This window comes from Podarcis liolepis, assembly GCF_965112155.1.
Source record: "Podarcis liolepis genome assembly, chromosome: 16".
In the NCBI taxonomy this organism is placed as follows: Eukaryota; Metazoa; Chordata; class Lepidosauria; order Squamata; family Lacertidae; genus Podarcis; species Podarcis liolepis.
In genome coordinates, this window is record NC_139567.1 from 13,771,609 (window position 1) to 13,787,690 (window position 16,082).

General features: G+C 47.2%; 1 protein-coding gene and 1 long non-coding RNA gene across 2 annotated transcripts; one reads left to right on the top strand and one right to left on the bottom strand.

Annotated features, from left to right (window-relative positions):
* Positions 1 to 260: 260 nt before the first annotated feature.
* LOC310695711 (cryptochrome-1-like) lies at positions 261 to 16,047 on the bottom strand. The gene is made up of 11 exons (XM_083480551.1): positions 15,831 to 16,047; positions 11,397 to 11,676; positions 10,653 to 10,847; positions 10,336 to 10,454; positions 8,757 to 8,911; positions 7,577 to 7,717; positions 6,705 to 6,872; positions 4,878 to 5,018; positions 3,599 to 3,750; positions 2,802 to 3,031; positions 261 to 1,075 (listed from the first exon to the last, which is right to left on the bottom strand). Exons 2-11 carry the CDS (start codon positions 11,609 to 11,611, stop codon positions 999 to 1,001), a joined length of 1,593 nt encoding a protein of 530 aa, XP_083336677.1. The 5' UTR covers positions 11,612 to 11,676; positions 15,831 to 16,047; the 3' UTR covers positions 261 to 998.
* On the top strand, positions 11,686 to 15,461 carry LOC310695868. The gene is made up of 3 exons (XR_014520313.1): positions 11,686 to 12,074; positions 12,246 to 12,643; positions 13,498 to 15,461. It is a non-coding gene; the product is annotated as an uncharacterized lncRNA (long non-coding RNA).
* Positions 16,048 to 16,082: the final 35 nt, after the last annotated feature.

Consider the following 16,082-nt stretch of genomic DNA (forward strand, 5'->3'; position numbering starts at 1 on the left):
TCATTTTTCTGGCAAGTACTGACAGTGAGGCAAAAGACATATGGGGGTGTACTATGGGAAGCAGCCTCTCTCAAACCAGTTCCAACTCTGAAGAACTGTACCTTCAGCCTAATCGGTGCTTTGGCTGAGAAGGGAAGATTTCATAAAAAGCATAATGGCACCAAGAGTTTAATGAGGGAAGGAAAAGTTCCTCAGAAACATGCTGTGATGAAAAAATTGATATTCACAAGGTAATGGAGAGAGTTATGAATAAAAGATAATTGTTTTGAGCAATTTTATTTTAGAATATTGCAAGTTACCTTTCCAGCCCCCTAAATGCCAAGTGAATTCATAATTTTAAAATTGTCACTTGAAGGCAGTCTAGTGTGTCTTCTCAGTAACTGTTCCTATCTGTCACTTAATCTGAAAATCCACAAGATATGCCTGTCCTGGGAGAATAGTAGCTTAGGATGCAGGGGGATATGGTATATTAAAATTTACATGCTTTTTTTTTAAAAAAAAAAAACCCTTCCTGTAGTTCAGTAGCATGAAGTGGTTTGCATTGAAACTGTTGGTAAAACAGAAGAAACAAGCTTTGCCTTTAGTAGCAGTTTAGTAGCTTTGTGCTGTTGGAACAAGCCACACTCCCAGCACCCGTCAGCGGAAGCATGCTGTACTCCAGCAAATGAACAATTGGAAACTCACTTTAAGATCAGGTGTTAGATGGGCTTGAGTGAATAGTCTTGCAGGCCATATTGAGGCTACCCTGCCAGACCAAATTTGGCAAGAGGTGTCTCCCCCCCCCCCCCCCGCCCCAGCACCATAGAAGATAAGCATGGAAACCCTGTTGGGTTGTGTGACCTCACTTTCTCCCTAGTCACGCTTGCTTTCCAGAGGCAGAGTATGATACGGGTAATATTTAGCTTAGCCTTTCTCCACCACTTCTATCATTTTGAAAAGTTATTATACTGTGGGTATTGTTTTGGTTTTTTTAGTTTTAAGCTCAACATGAGCCACTTTTAGGTGCTTTTGATCTTCGCTTTCTTTGATCGCACTTCAGCTTTCAACAGAGCCTTCGGCTGCTTCTGGTTGGCATCTAAAAGAAAACAACAATCCAAGTTGATTTGTGTGTAGCACTTTTCAATGTACAGCCTGGCTTTTACTTGATCCTAACCGCCTTCTGCCATAAGGCCCCTGTTCCCCATTTTCCATTTAGATCCCTCTGTGTTCATGGCTTGATGCCAACCGCTGAGATCCAGCTTCCCTCAAATGAAGCTCCAAAATTTGACATAGGGCTGCTTGAAGATCAGAATTAAATTATTGTTTCTGTCACTCCGCTGGAATCTAACCTGTATCTGGGGGGGAAAGACCATTAATTCTAATACCCACACTCAGCTGCAAGACCTCAGTGTGCCATGTACCAAGGAACTGTATGAACTTAAAGGTCAATGAGCTCAAAAGCATCCACTCATAGGCTGCTGTTGTGCTTCTGCATGATTAACTGCTCTGGCTTCCAGCTGGCCTCTGTTAGGGCAGATAATTGCACTACATCTCCGGGTTGGACAGAGTTAATTCCATTATACCCAATGCAAACTAACTGCATGCCCTCTGAGGTTGCCTCACTATTTCTCACTGCTCACAACCTTTCTCCTAAACAACAATTCCTGCATTAACATGGAGACCTGCCTCCTTGAAAGGTGGCTAATTCCTTTTCACAATTAAAAAAAATCCAGTTCTTTTGGGTATTAGAATTTAGCCTAAAAGTGTTGATGGATGTCACCAGTCTTAGATGTTTGAGAACAGCAGTAATTCAAGATTATTATTAATTAAACTTGTTAGTCATTTTATCTTGCCCAAAACAACCCAAAGCAACTTAAAAACAAAGAACCCACATAGATACATTAAAACCAAGGTGTGGGGAGGGGGAAATTAACATTTAAAACATCCCACCCACTCTAAAAGTCCATAGATAAAGGCCTGGGTATAGAGGGAAGTTTTTGACTGGCGCCTAGATATGTAATAATGGTACCAGGCGAGCCTCCCTGGGGAGAGAGCATTTCACAAACTGAGCCACAACAAAAATGTCCTGGTCTCGTGTTGCTACCCTCTGGACCTCTCACTGAGGGGGCACACAAACAAGGGCCTCAGATGATGATTGCTAGGTCCAGGTCAGTCAAGTTCAGTTCATATGGGGAGAGGCAGTACTTGAGGTATTGCAGTCCTGAGCCATTGAAGGCTTTATAGGTCAAAACCAGCACTTTGAATTGGGCCTGGAAACCGACTGACAGCCAATGCAGTTGGGCTAAGATTGGTGTTACATGGCCTGGTGAGCAACGTGGCCACTGAATTCTCTGCCAGCTGAGATTGGAAAGATGGGTTGTGACAGGGCACTGTGCTGAGGCCATTACCTGTACAGGTAAAGGTAAAGGGACCCCTGACCATTAGGTCCAGTCATGGCCGACTCTGGGGTTGTGGTGCTCATCTCGCTTTATTGGCTGAGGGAGCTGGCGTACAGCTTCCGGGTCATGTGGCCAGCATGACTAAGCCGCTTCTGGTGAACCAGAGCAGCGCACGGAAACGCTGTTTACCTTCCCGCCGGAGGGGTACCTATTTATCTACTTGCACTTTGACGTGCTTTCGAACTGCTAGGTTGGCAGTAGTAGGGACCGAGCAACGGGAGCTCACCCCGTCGCAGGGATTTGAACCACCAAACTTCTGATCGGCAAGTCCTAGGCTCTGTGGTTTAACCCACAGCGCCACCCGCGTCCCTCCTGTACAGGTACCCCAAAGCCATAACAGCACTCTTGTTTTGACAAGCTTACCTTTTTTACTTGTTTCATCCTGCCCTTCGGCAGCTGCACTCGGTGATCGCCGTGCATACGCTGCCTTCATCCGTTCGAGATTCTTTTTCCGCACTTCTTCGTGAGCAACGATGGGCTTGGGATAGTCTTCACCAATGATGCAGCCTGCACGCTCCTGCACGCTCCGTGGTGCTTTCCAAGGCTCATAAATGTAGTCACTTGGAAACTTCCTGAGGAAGGGGAGGTACTTCCTGCGTAGGTTGTAATGATAAAGGAGGAAGTCAGGTGTGTACGGGAAAAGGCTCAGGGCTTAGTGGCATCGTATGACAGCCCGATGCTTTGCAGAGTTAAAATCAATATTCTTAGGTCCATGTCTGCCCTGGAACAGGGTACAACTACTTGGCTCTCAGAAGTCAGAGAAGTGGTTGAATAATACTTTTAGTAGTTCAGAGAATAGCACCTTGCTAATGATAAGAAAAACTGAAATTAGACAAAGTAACGCACTTTTTGCTCTATACATATAGCAAAATTATTTTTCCTCAATGCAGAATTTGGATTAATTTTTAAAGCATGGTGACGTCAAAGAATTCTGAAATTACAGATTGTAGAGACCTAAAAATCAACCAGATTACTCCTGCACTTATACCAGTTGCCTCTTAGGCACAGGCAAAGCTAAAAACAGATTCTCACCAATCCTGTAATAGCTTTCCTGTAATCACATTCATAGACACGGTTACTGTTCCCAGCGGTAAACATAAACTCTGCCAGATAACTTAATGCTTGTTTTAAGTACAGCGATGCTATATTATTACACCTACTTTATATACTCTCCATTTTTGTCTGTCTTCTTGCCAAAGGCAATTGGTGAGTAGACACGGAAGAACTGGTGGAAAAAGGCACTTGCAGAAAGCCACTGCCAGTTACCGGCATTCAAGGACCAATCGGCATCAAGCAGCAGTTCTTCAAAGACCTGAAATAGGAGCAGTTTGGAAAACGAATGCCTTTTGGGAACCGCAAAGAAGTCCAGTCCAATAGTCATAGCTTCCTCATGCTCTACAAGCTTTTTGTAATGTTACATTTTAACTATGTTCCTGGTGTAATAGGGGATAGAGGGGACAGTAGTCTAACTCTCCTTAAAGGCACGGTGAACCCCTGCCATGTATTCCACAATGCAGAAAGGAGGAAGCCGTAAGACAAGAGGCGGCAAACTTTTTCAGCCTGAGAGCTGCCTACCCTCACAGGCAACGTTCTGGGGCAGGGGTCAGCAAACTTTTTCAGCAGGGGGCCAGTCCACTCAGACCTTGTGGGGGGCCGGACTATATTGGGGGGGGCGGGATGAATGAATTCCTATGCCCCACAAATAACCCAGAGATGCATTTTAAATAAACACACACATTCTACTCATGTAAAAACACACTGATTCCCGGACCGTCCACAGGCCAGATTTAGAAGGCAATTGGGCTGGATCCGGCCCCCGGGCCTTAGTTTGCCTACTCATATTATGGGGTCTACATGCCAATATTCGGCAGGCAATGGATAGGACTCCTACCCTTTTGTACATTAGCCTGTTCCTGTCATGCAATAAGTCAGAGGTTTTCCATCTACAGTGGTACCTCAGGTTACATACGCTTCAGGTTACAGACTCCGCTAACCCAGAAATAGTACCTCGGGTTAAGAACTACTTCAGGATGAGAACCGAAATCGTGCTCTGGCGGCAGCAGGAGGCACCATTAGCTAAAGTGGTGCTTCAGGTTAAGAACAGAGCTCTGGAACGAATTAAGTACGTAACCAGAGGTACCACTGTACTCTGTATGCAGAATAAACATGCAGGGCAACTTAAGTATGTTGCTTGGGAAGGAGGGTGTTACAGTGCAAGGCAACTGGGAATCTTGAAAATACAATGGTGTTTTTGTCCTGAGAACTAGGAATGGCGCAAGGGGAGATCTCCCAGTTTTGAATGGAGTGTGTGCTCAGGGGCAACCTAACAATTCAGCCATTAACTAACTAGAGACCCGCCAAAAATTCCAGCTTTCCTCTGGCTACAGAGAACGTTCTGAACTCTGCAGCTTTCATGATGAACTCCCAACCTGCCTTCACCTTTTGCCCTTCCTCCCAGGATATCCAGAGGTCTCCTCGTGTCAGGAAGCAAGCCACCGCATGCCGTGCCAAATGATGGATCCAGCCCTCTGTGCGCAGCTGCGTCATAATGGCATCTATAAAAGGGTAGCCTGTCCGGCCCTGGCAGCAAGAAAGGGAGAGGAAGCTCAGGTTTTCCCTTAACACTATCCCACTCCTATTTAAGCGGTGCGTGTTATATATCGCAACATTCTTGAAAACACAAATGCCACCCCAAAATGTTAAATCATTTATGCGGTCAGGGAATTCTGATCACATGTACCAAATAAAAGGAAATAAACCGTTCTGGATAAACTGTGGAAAAACAGATATTATCAATTATGCAGCTCAATTTCATTGGAGCACAGCAAAATATGTTTACAGAATTACAGTAATATCATGTCAGAACTTGGGGAGAAGTTGATGTAAGAAGGAATGAAGAAAGTTGACTTATCTAAGAGACAAACCGCCAGCATGTCCAGCTTAGTACAGTCTACACCAAGGCTGAGGGCCACATTCCCTTGCAGTAAACCTTCCAAGGGCCGTATACCTGTTTTGGGTGGGTCTCGATACAAAAGTGGGTGACTCTTACCCTTGGTACAGTACAGTAGATTACATTGCTGCCATGCAAAAGTTGGGTTTCTACATGCACACCAAACCACAAACCCACCCACTCACCCATCCAAGTGAAGTATCATCACACATTCCAGCAAGCCAAAAGCACTTGGGTGGTTGTAGCCTAGGGCAAGAGTTCTGAGGGCCAGACAGAGAAGCCTGAAGGGCCACCCAGTCTGGCTCACAGGCCTGAGGTTCTGTAGCCCTTGCCTGCATTGAGAATTGCAGGTGGGAATCTTTCTCAGCCCTACGTGGAACAACCTGAGTTTGACCCTTTTCTTCTGCTGTAGGAAATAGCAACACCACTAGTCCCATTGTGGTGCTGTGGTCTAAACCACTGAGCCTCTTGGGCTTGCCGATCAGAAGGTTGGCGGTTTGAATCCTCGCGATGGGGTGAGCTCCCGTTGCTCTGTCCCAGCTTCTGCCAACCCAGCAGTTCGAAAGCACGCCAGTACAAGTAGATAAATAAGTAGCACTGCGGTGGGAAGATAAACGGCATTTCTGTACGCTCTGGTTTTCGTCATGGTGTCCCATTGCACCAGAAGCGGTTTAGTTATGCTGGCCACATGACCTGGAAAAGCTGTCTGTGGACAAACACTGGCTCCCTTGTTCTGAAAGTGAGATGAGTGCTGCCACCCCATAGTCGCCTTTGACTGGACTTAACTGTCCACGGGTCCTTTACCTTTTACCTTTTTTGTACAGTGCTATGAAGAGGCGGGTGGCACTGTGGGTAAAACCTCAGTGCCTAGGACTTGCCGATCGTATGGTCGGTGGTTCGAATCCCCGCGACGGGGTGAGCTCCCGTCGTTCGGTCCCAACTCCTGCCCACCTAGCAGTTCGAAAGCACTCTTAAGTGCAAGTAGATAAATAGGGACCGCTTTATAGCGGGAAGTTAAACGCCGTTTCCGTGTGCTGCGCTGGTGCTGGCTCGCCAGAGCAGCTTCGTCACACTGGCCACGTGACCCGGAAGTGTCTTCGGCCGGCGCCGGCTCACGGCCTCTAGAGCGAGATGAGCACGCAACCCAAGAGTCGGACACGACTGGCCCGTACGGGCAGGGGTACCTTTACTTTACCTTTATGAAGAGTTAAGTGCATATAAGTGTAGATAATATGTTTGGCCCTGGTGGCAAAGGAGTAGATTGCCTAATCTGCAAATATTTGGGTAGATTGTGAACTTTGCCAAACAGAACATGCCTCACGCCAGGCTTTGAGATGCTCCTTGTTGTCATCCCAGTCCACCTGCACACAAACTGGATTGCCCTCCATCTTGTCAAAGTTGGGGATCCCAGCTCCTGCCGTGTAGAAAAACTCCCGCCACAGGAGTTGCCCGTGCAGAGATACCGGTGGGTCAGAGTGTTTCCTCTAGAGAAGCACAGTAGAGAAGGAACAGTAGTTATTCTTTGGATTGTTTTAGAGCAGGGCCGTAGAGCACAGCTCCCACCACCCCTGACCACTAGTCATGCTGGCTGGAGATCATGCAAGTTGGTAATCCAACAACAGCTGGAGAACCACTCTTTCAGAGAGTCAGAAGAGGACACATTTACTGCAGTATACTTGAGCTACATGATCAGAATCACAGAGTGATGTTCAGTGGTACAATCTAACAAGAACAGCACTGTGTGACTCTGCTGATCACGCAACTTAGCTGTTAAAAAAAGAGGAGCTTCTAAATGTAGCCGTCTAAGGTCCCACCTGCACAGTATCCATGCATATGGTCCAATTAAATATTGCAGGTAGCTTTTTCAGTCCACCTTGCCTTGGGTGGCTGATTGCCTCTAGTGTAACAAGACGCCCTAGCCATGTAGATTTGTCACAGCAACTCTGATGGCATCAGTTTACATACTCTTTATATCAGAGTTTTGACAGCCTTGGTCTGGGACAGATAAAAAAAGTCTTTCTGAGGAAATCTGCAAGCAGCATATACGCAACGGAACCCCCTTATCTAAGTCCATGGCCTACAGATTTCTGAAATGGAACAGAAAGTATCCAGCAGTTGTACCAATGAAAACAGACAGTATTCTGTGATTATAGGACAACTGTAGAATAAAAAAAGCTCCTCTTCTTACCCCCTGGTAGATTTCAGTCAGCTTCCACCAGAACATCCGTACAGACAGGCACCCAAATTTGACATAGGGGCTGAGGACCGTAGTGCTAGGAGTCAAAGAATTGGGGGATGTGTCAGGCTTCTTAAAATTGCATACCCATGACTGTAAAGAAAAAGGGAAAAACAACGCATAAAGAGTTTTGAGAGGCTAGATATGTCCAAAGGGCTGCCTTGTGGCTTTCAGGCAAGAGGGCTTTTTGGTGGCAGCCCTGCATTGGGCAGTTCTGTGCCTTGTATGTGCCAGCTGCTTTCTTTACTATATTTTAGGCACCAAAGAGCATCCTGTTCTGTTGTCCCTGTAATTTTATTTGCTCATTTTTAAAATGCATACCCCGCTGAGTTTTCAAAGGAACTCAAGGAAGCTTACAACCCAAACATAACAATCCCCATTAAAATCACAAATGTTGACTGTAGCAAAATCCAAAATAGCCAATAACTGTAGCAAAACAAAAAACACCCAATGAAGCCAATACAGAGCCACAGCAGCCAAAATCAGGCAGCAGTCTGATCACACAGGCAAGTTACAAACAGCCATGCTTTTAACTAGCTGCCTAAGACAACAGCGAATGGGCCCAACATTTCATACTTCGCAATGTGTCCCACAGGGTGGGTGTAACAACCGAAGAGGCCATAGCACTAGCTATCACCACTCATGTTTTCCAGGGTCAATGAATCTGGAGCACAGCTTCAGGTAATGTTCAGGCCATGCAGGGAGGAAAATATGGAAGGTGGCAGTCTCTGGGGTCCCATCTTCAGATGCGGGGCACATTGGCACGGCTTGGGAGGAAATGGTCTTGCAGGCCAAATCTAGGATTGCCATATTTCAAACAATAAAAATCCAGACAGATTTTTTTTTTTTGCAAATTTGTTGACTAAAAAAGAAGTTTTTGAGCTATTCTAAAAGAAAATCGCCCAAAACGATGTTGCTGACATAGGTTGCCATACGTCTGGATTTTCTCAGACATCTTTTTTTGCGATTTCTTCCTGCCTGGACACTGTTTCCATCTTGCAGTATTCTGAATATGTCTGGGAAATTCTGGACGTATGGCAACCCTAGCCAAATCTGGCCACCAGGCCAGAGATTACCCACCAGTGAAGCAAAGTCTGTTGGGCAAAAGCAACAGACATTTCAGTCACTGTACCGTTCTCTTCATATACAAGTCCAGCCGAGCAATGGCCTCAGATTCTCCTCCTGGATAAAGGTGGGGGCCAGCTGTCTTTGGATCCTGCCCCAGTTCCTCAAGAGAAGGGATACCATACTCCTTATCGTGGTCCTCTGTGACCGGTGTGCTGCACTCTAGGTTAGAACATTGATCCAACAGATTCAAAGCTTGTACGGAACAGTGCATCTGGTTTGTCTTGCTCCCTGTGCCCAAATCTTGCCTCTCTCAATCCCTGATGACTCAATCAATGTAAGAACTTATCTGATTATTCATAACAAGGCCAAGTCAAAGTACAGTGGTACCTTGGGTTAAGAACTTAATTCGTCCTGGAGGTCCGTTCTTAACCTGAAACTGTTCTTAACCTGAGGTACCACTTTAGCTAATGGGGCCTCCTGCTGCCGCCATGTGATTTCTGTTCTCCTCCTGAGGTAAAGTTCTTAACCCGAGTTACTTTTTCTGGGTTAGTGGAGTCTGTAACTGAAGCGTCTGTAACCTGAAATGTCTGTAACCTGAGGTACCACTGTACCTTTTTTGCTAACTTTTTTGACTGCTGTAAATCACGCACCTCTTTTCAGCATTTTTTGTAATACAATGGCAAAATATTTGTCCATTCATTGTCACTTTGGCTCAGTATTATTTGCCTTCAGCAGCTGCCAGATCTGACTAGCTAAGCACCCTTGTGATGTGCTGTTCACTGGCCTGATCTCCACAACACAGTGGCTTACTGGGCTTACTGGGCCTATGCAAACGTGGATTCCCGGAGAGTTGTTCACAACCCCTTTGCTCCTCTCTGTTCTATTTTACTCCTCATGCTTTGCTCAGCCAAATCTTAGCATGTCATCACAGCATGTGCTGTAAGCCGCCCAGAGTGGCTAGCGAAACCCAGCCAGATGGATTGTGTATAAATAATAAAATTATCATCATCATCATCATCATCATCATCATCATCATCATCATCCATGGTTAGGCTTATGGTTAAGCTCTTCCCTTGCTAACCATGAACTGCTGCCAAGAACAAACATAAGCACTGAAAATTGTCAATTGGGTGTGGGTAGGCCACCCATCAGGGACGTGGGTGGTACTGTGGGTTAAACCACAGAGCCTAGGACTTGCTGATCAGAAGGTCGGGGGTTTGAATTCCCGCGACGGGGTGAGCTCCCTTTGCTTGGTCCCTGCTCCTACCAACCTAGCAGTTCGAAAGCACATCAAAGTGCAAGTAGATAAATAGGTACCGCTCTGGCGGGAAGGTAAACTGCGTTTCTGTGTGCTGCTCTGGTTCGCCAGAAGCAGCTTAGTCATGCTGGCCACATGACCCGGAAGTTGTACACCGGCTCCCTCGGCCAATAAAGCGAGATGAGTGCCGCAACTCCAGAGTCGGTCACGGCTGGACCTAATGGTCAGGGGTCCTTAGGCCACCCATCCCAGGAAGGCAGATTAGCCCACAGCATTTCTATCCAAGTCACAGCTCTCTCACACACTCCAAAGGGCCCACAGTACTTGTCAGAATCCAGAAAAACCCATTGCCTGCATCCCAAAGTCCAGAGAGACTCGTACTCACCCTTCATGTTTTCCAAGCTAGGAGCTGGAACTGGCCGTTTTGGAGGACCTAGAGAAGCCAAGACCGTCTGCAGCCGAGTGTAAGTCAGAGGTGCCTTGCCGTTGTTCTCAATTATGATTCTGTTGGAAATGATGACAATACATTATCAGGAATGTCCAGCAATGGATTTTTCCCCCTTTGGAAATTGCTTGGGAGTTCCTTTTTATATAAAAATGACTGATATATGCAATTAATAATAATAATCTCTAAGAAACTTTTATCTGGTGGATTCCAGAAATGCATGCAAAACTGGCGTGGCCTTTGCTCTTTGTACCCACCTTTCAGTGTCGTACAAAGTGTGGGACACTTTCTGAACAACTTGGACTCCATGTTCAGCTGCCACCCTCACCACCTCAGCATCACGGCGCCTCGCATAGGGTTCTGTGTCGACTTCAAATGTGAGCAGGGTGACCTTCCACTTCTTAAATAGTTCTGGGAATGCCTCTGCAGGACTGCCACGAACTACAAACAGCCTGAGGAGACACCACAACATTTGAGTGCTCAAAAAACCAAGAAAGCGCCAAAGACTAGGTGAGTTTCTGAGGTCAAGACAGAGAGGACTAGGATCTGGGAAGAAGAAGAAGAGTTTGGATTTGATATCCCGCCTTTCACTCCCCTTCAGGAGTCTCAAAGCGGCTAACATTCTCCTTTCCCCTCCTCCCCCACAACAAACACTCTGTGAGGTGAGTGGGGCTGAGAGACTTCACAGAAGTGTGACTGGCCCAAGGTCACCCAGCAGCTGCATGTGGAGGAGCGGAGACACGAACCCGGTTTCCCAGATTACGTGACTACCGCTCTTAACCACTACACCACACTGGGAGGGACAGTATGGCAAACTGACAGAGAGCACTGTGTGCCAGAATTGTAGTTTTTGCACCTGCATTCTAGTAGGCCAATTTGACCCCCACGCCTCCCCATTTGGCCTCTCCATAGAAAACCATTCAGGTTTGGGGAAAGTTCTGTAGAAATGGCCCCTTCAACCTCCCTGGTGTATTTTGAAAACTGTCCCATCCAGTACTTGCCTTGAGTTCAGCTTCTTGAGGCTCTCGTCCAGATCTCGCAGAGATTCAACCAGGAATCTCCAGCGGTTAACGCTGACCCGCATATTCTTCGGGAACCAGGGGTCAAGGATAAAGATAGGGTAGACCTCAGCACTGTCCTTCATAGCTGCTAGCAAGGCAGGGTTATCATGGAGGCGAAGTGCCTTGCGGAACCAGTGGATCGAAATATTCGTCATTCTGTTGCGTCACCAGCCTGTTTCTCCCCACTTTGTATTAGGAGCAGTGTCCAAGCAGGAAAAAGCTAGGTGGGAACAGGAGAATATTCTTACTTGTTCACAAAGACAGTGGTACACAAGCTATCTCATTTGGCAGAAATGGGGAACCTGTGGTCTTCCAAGTGTTTCTGAGTTACAACTCCAATCATCCCTGGCCATTGGCCATGGACCGTTGGTGATGCAATATGACCCAACATCTAGAGGGCCACAAGTTCCCTGTCCTGCCACGAAGGTTGACCTCACTCAACCCCCACTAAATAAACATTTAGGGAAACACATGGATATAACTTGTAGACTTTTCAGAGGGGCAAACTCAAAGGCACGTACTCTGAGGCACTTAAAGACAATACAGCGGTACCTTGGTTCTCAAATGCCTTGGTACTCAAACAACTTGGAACCCAAACACTGCAAACCAGGAAGTACCGTATTTTTTGCACCATAACACTCACTTTTTTCCTCCTAGAAAGTAAGGGGAAATGTCTGTGCGTGTTATGGAGGAAATGCCTACGGGTGGCAGGCCTATGGATTTTCCTCCTCTAAAAACTACGTGCATGTTATGGTCGGGTGCGTGTTATAGAGCGAAAAATACGGTAAGCGTTCTGGTTTGCGAACTTTTTTCAGAAGCTGCATGTGCTCCGTTTTGAGTGTTACGCTTCCGATTTGAGTGCCACACTTCCGTTTTGAGTGTTACACTGAGGTCTGTCTGTTTTTGCTATTTATTTTTTGTGACTCTTTTGTTTTGTTTTTATGACTTTGTGGAACCCCGTTCAGCTACTGATTGATTGATTGTGTGACTGTAGTACATTGCTTACTGCTTTCATTTTATGGATCAATGGTCTCGTTAGACAGTAAAATTCCTGTTAAATTGCTGTTTTAGGAGTTGTTTTTGAAAGTCTGGAACGGACTAATCCATTTTGCATTACTTTCTACGGGAAAGCGCACCTTGGTTTTGGAAAGCTTTGGTTTTGGAATGGACTTTTGGAACAGATTACCGTATTTTTCGCCCCATAAGACGCACTTTTTCCCCTCCAAAAATGAAGGGGAAATCGGGGTGCGTCTTATGGGGCGAATGCAGGCTTTCACTGAAGCCTGGAGAGCGAGAGGCATCGGTGCGCACCGACCCCTCTCGCTCTCCAGGCTTCAGGAAGCTATCCGCAAGCCTTGCAAGCACAGTGGGAGTACCTGCGGGCTCACAAGGCTTGCGGGCAGCAGCCTGCAGCCCCCGCGAGTGTCCGCAAGCCTCGCGCACCTGGCAGGAGGTCCCACCGGGTGCGCGAGGCTTGGGGCGGCAGCCTGTCGCCCGAAGCACGGGGAGCCCTCCGGAGGGCTTCCCCTGCTTCGGGCGAGTTTCAGCAAGCCTCGCGCTCCCGGCAGGAGGTCCCACCGGGTGCGCGAGGCTTGGGGCGGCAGCCTGTCGGCCGAAGCACGGGGAGCCCTCAGGAGGGCTCCCCCTGCTTCGGGCGAGAGTCTGCAAGCCTCGCGCACCCGGCAGGAGGTCCCACCGGGTGCGCGAGGCTTGGGGCGGCAGCGCGAGGCTTGCAGACACTCGCCCGAAGCAGGGGGAGCCCTCCTAAGGGCTCCCCGTGCTTCGGGCGACAGGCTGCCGCCCCAAGCCTCGCGCACCCGGTGGGACCTCCTGCCGGGCGCGCGAGGCTTGCTGACGCTCGCCCGAAGCAGGGGAAGCCCTCCGGAGGGCTTCCCCTGCTTCGGGCAGGTGAGCGCAAGGCTTGGGGCGGCAGCCAGGGCTGGGGGGGGGGAAATAATTTTTTTAATTCATTTCCCCCCCCCAAAAAAATGAGGTGCGTCCTATGGGCCGGTGCGCCTTATAGGACGAAAAATACGGTAAGTCTGAGAACCAAGGTACCACTATGGTTAAAAGAGTTCTGAAGCGAGGAATTTCCAGGTTCCCATGCTCCATCTCAAATTCTGCCCTCTATTCACTGTCTGCACTGATGTCAGTCACGATGCAGGTTAACCCAGATCTCTCTTAATTAGGGTTTCAAACTTGCTACAGCCCTGGTTTCAAATGAATCCTGGTCAGCACAGGACTCTGGCAAGCATTTGCCCAGGGTGGCTGCCTCACTTTGCCCATGTTCACAATCTGGTTGATCAAAGAGTGGATTTTCCCAACCCTTTCAGCCAATGCTTGTGGATGAATTAGCAGGTTTAATCTGTTTGCTGTGAGCAGCAAAATAAGAGGCCAATCAGTATGTCTGATTAACATAAAGTACAAAAGGATGATCTTCCACGTGCAGTAAAAAGATGTGAAAGCTAAGCTTCATCTCCTTCAAGACTAGATTCCAGTGGGGTTCTCCCCCCCCCCAAAAAAAATATAAGACAGTGCAATATGTCCACCCAGAGGTATGTGTCAATAGGTTCAATGGGGTTTGCTCCCAGGTGGATGGGTGTAGAATTACTGCCTTAAAAATGCACTTGAACATATTTTGCACTACTTTGAAATGGGCGAATGTTTTAAATGGAGAAATACTAGAGCTCCAACTTTAAATGAAGTATAAATTTAAAGCAATGCTGCATGCAGACAATACTTTGCATTGCAAATTAATTGATATGGCTATATTTGAGCTGTTTTGAGTAATATTGGAATACTAATAAATGTTTATTTTAAAAAATACTTCTGCATTGCAGATACAGAGAGGAAGCCAGTTGAAAACAATCCTTAGGACACTGAAAAAATAAATACCCGTATATGCATCGTACACAGTAGCCTCGAAGCTTCAGGTTGTGTGCAGCTGGATTCACAGTTGTAGAGCGCAAATTAATTAACCAAATCTCAATATTCCAGCAAGCGCCTCTACTGCCATCAGCCTACGGGGAGGCAGTTGTGCATGATCCAGCATGTGCAGGCTCTTGTTTTTGGCAAATCAGTGGCAGCCCACATTCAGCATGCAAAACCCTCCTTCAGTCTTATGCAAGCATTAACAAAGCAATGCACGCAGCAATGTCAAATGGATCTGCTGCTTACACAACACCAACAGCAATTGTGCGTCTGAATCATCTATCTTCCACAAGTTCAAAATCTTGTTTTACACTTGACCCTTATGCAACACACTCAGAGCTATTCTACACAGGATACTTACGAGGATGTAAAGCCTTTGTCCTGGTTAGGTCAAGGAAGGGTCATTGCTCAGTGGTTAAAGCATCGACCTCACAGGCAGAAGGTCCCAGGTTCAATCCTGGGCATCTCCAGGTAAGGATGGGAGAAAACCCATCTTGAAATCCTGGAGAGCAGCTGCCAGTCCGTGCAAACAGTACTGAGCTAGATGGACCAATGTCAATAAGGCAGCTTCCTAGGTCAATATTATCCACAACGACTAGCAGCAAATATCCAGGGCTTCAGACAGAAGTCTTGGAATCTGGACAGGCAAAGCAATTGCTTTACCCCAGAGTTAAGACTCCCTTTCCTTGTACAACTTCAGACTGTAAGTGTGCGGAGAAACCATTTAAAAATATATTTCTACACATTTAATGGGACGCGGGTGGTGCTGTGGGTTAAACCACAGAGCCTAGGACTTGCCGATCAGAAGGTCGGCAGTTCGAATTCCCGCGACGGGGTGAGCTCCCTTTGCCCTGTCCCTGCTCCTGCCAACCTAGCAGTTCGAAAGCACGTCAAAGTGCAAGTAGATAAATAGGTACCGCTCTGGCGGGAAGGTAAACGGCGTTTCCGTGTGCTGCTCTGGTTCACCAGAAGTAGTTTAGCCATGCTGGCCACATGACCCGGAAGCTGTACGCTGGCTCCCTTGGCCAATAAAGTGAGATGAGTGCCGCAACCCCAGAGTCGGTCACGACTGGGCCTAATGGTCAGGGGTCTATTTACCTTTTCACATTTAATAAATTCCTGCAAGACAAAAGAGTCAGGAAAAGAGCTGAGCTAGAAACTTTCTTGCTGATGTGCTAGTTTTCTAGTTGAGCTGAGAGGCTTCCCCCCACCCTTAAGAAAGATTTTGCTGTTGACATCCCTCCATCTGGGAAGACAATGGAGGAGTGTGCCTTTCCCGGTGAAGTCAAACTGCTGGAAGATTGCAGCGTTTGCTGTTGGGAACAGCTGCTAAAAGGGGCATTCTCTATCGGCAGTCTGAAACAGTACAGCACTCAGCTAGCTTATTCCGCAACTGCAACACGTGTCCAACCAGCCTCAGGCTGCCAGCCTATCTCCACTTACCTGGGAGTAAGATCTATGGAACTCAGTAGGATTCAGAGCTGAGTAGGCATGCAGGATTAGTCCACCTTGATTCTTCCAGGCAGAGGAGAAAAATCATATACAGAGCTATTTATAACTTCTTTCTCCACTCTCTGCGACCCCACTTCGGCTCTTGCAAACCGGTTATACTTGCGTAACTTAGTGATGCCCAACCTCACAGCATCCGAGAAGTTACACAACTGCGCGCTGTCACTCTGGGGCGTGACTTCCTGC

What these genes read in the sequence shown, in the direction of transcription:
- LOC310695711 (XM_083480551.1), bottom strand. Translation starts at nt 11,611, where the DNA reads ATGACGAATATTTCGATCCACTGGTTCCGCAAGGCACTTCGCCTCCAT. An exon ending in CTCAAGAAGCTGAACTCAAG is followed by an intron (nt 10,848 to 11,396) that starts GCAAGTACTGGA and finishes GTGTCTCCTCAG; the next exon opens with GCTGTTTGTAGTTCGTGGCA. An exon ending in TAGCTTGGAAAACATGAAGG is followed by an intron (nt 8,912 to 10,335) that starts GTGAGTACGAGT and finishes GTTCTAACCTAG; the next exon opens with AGTGCAGCACACCGGTCACA.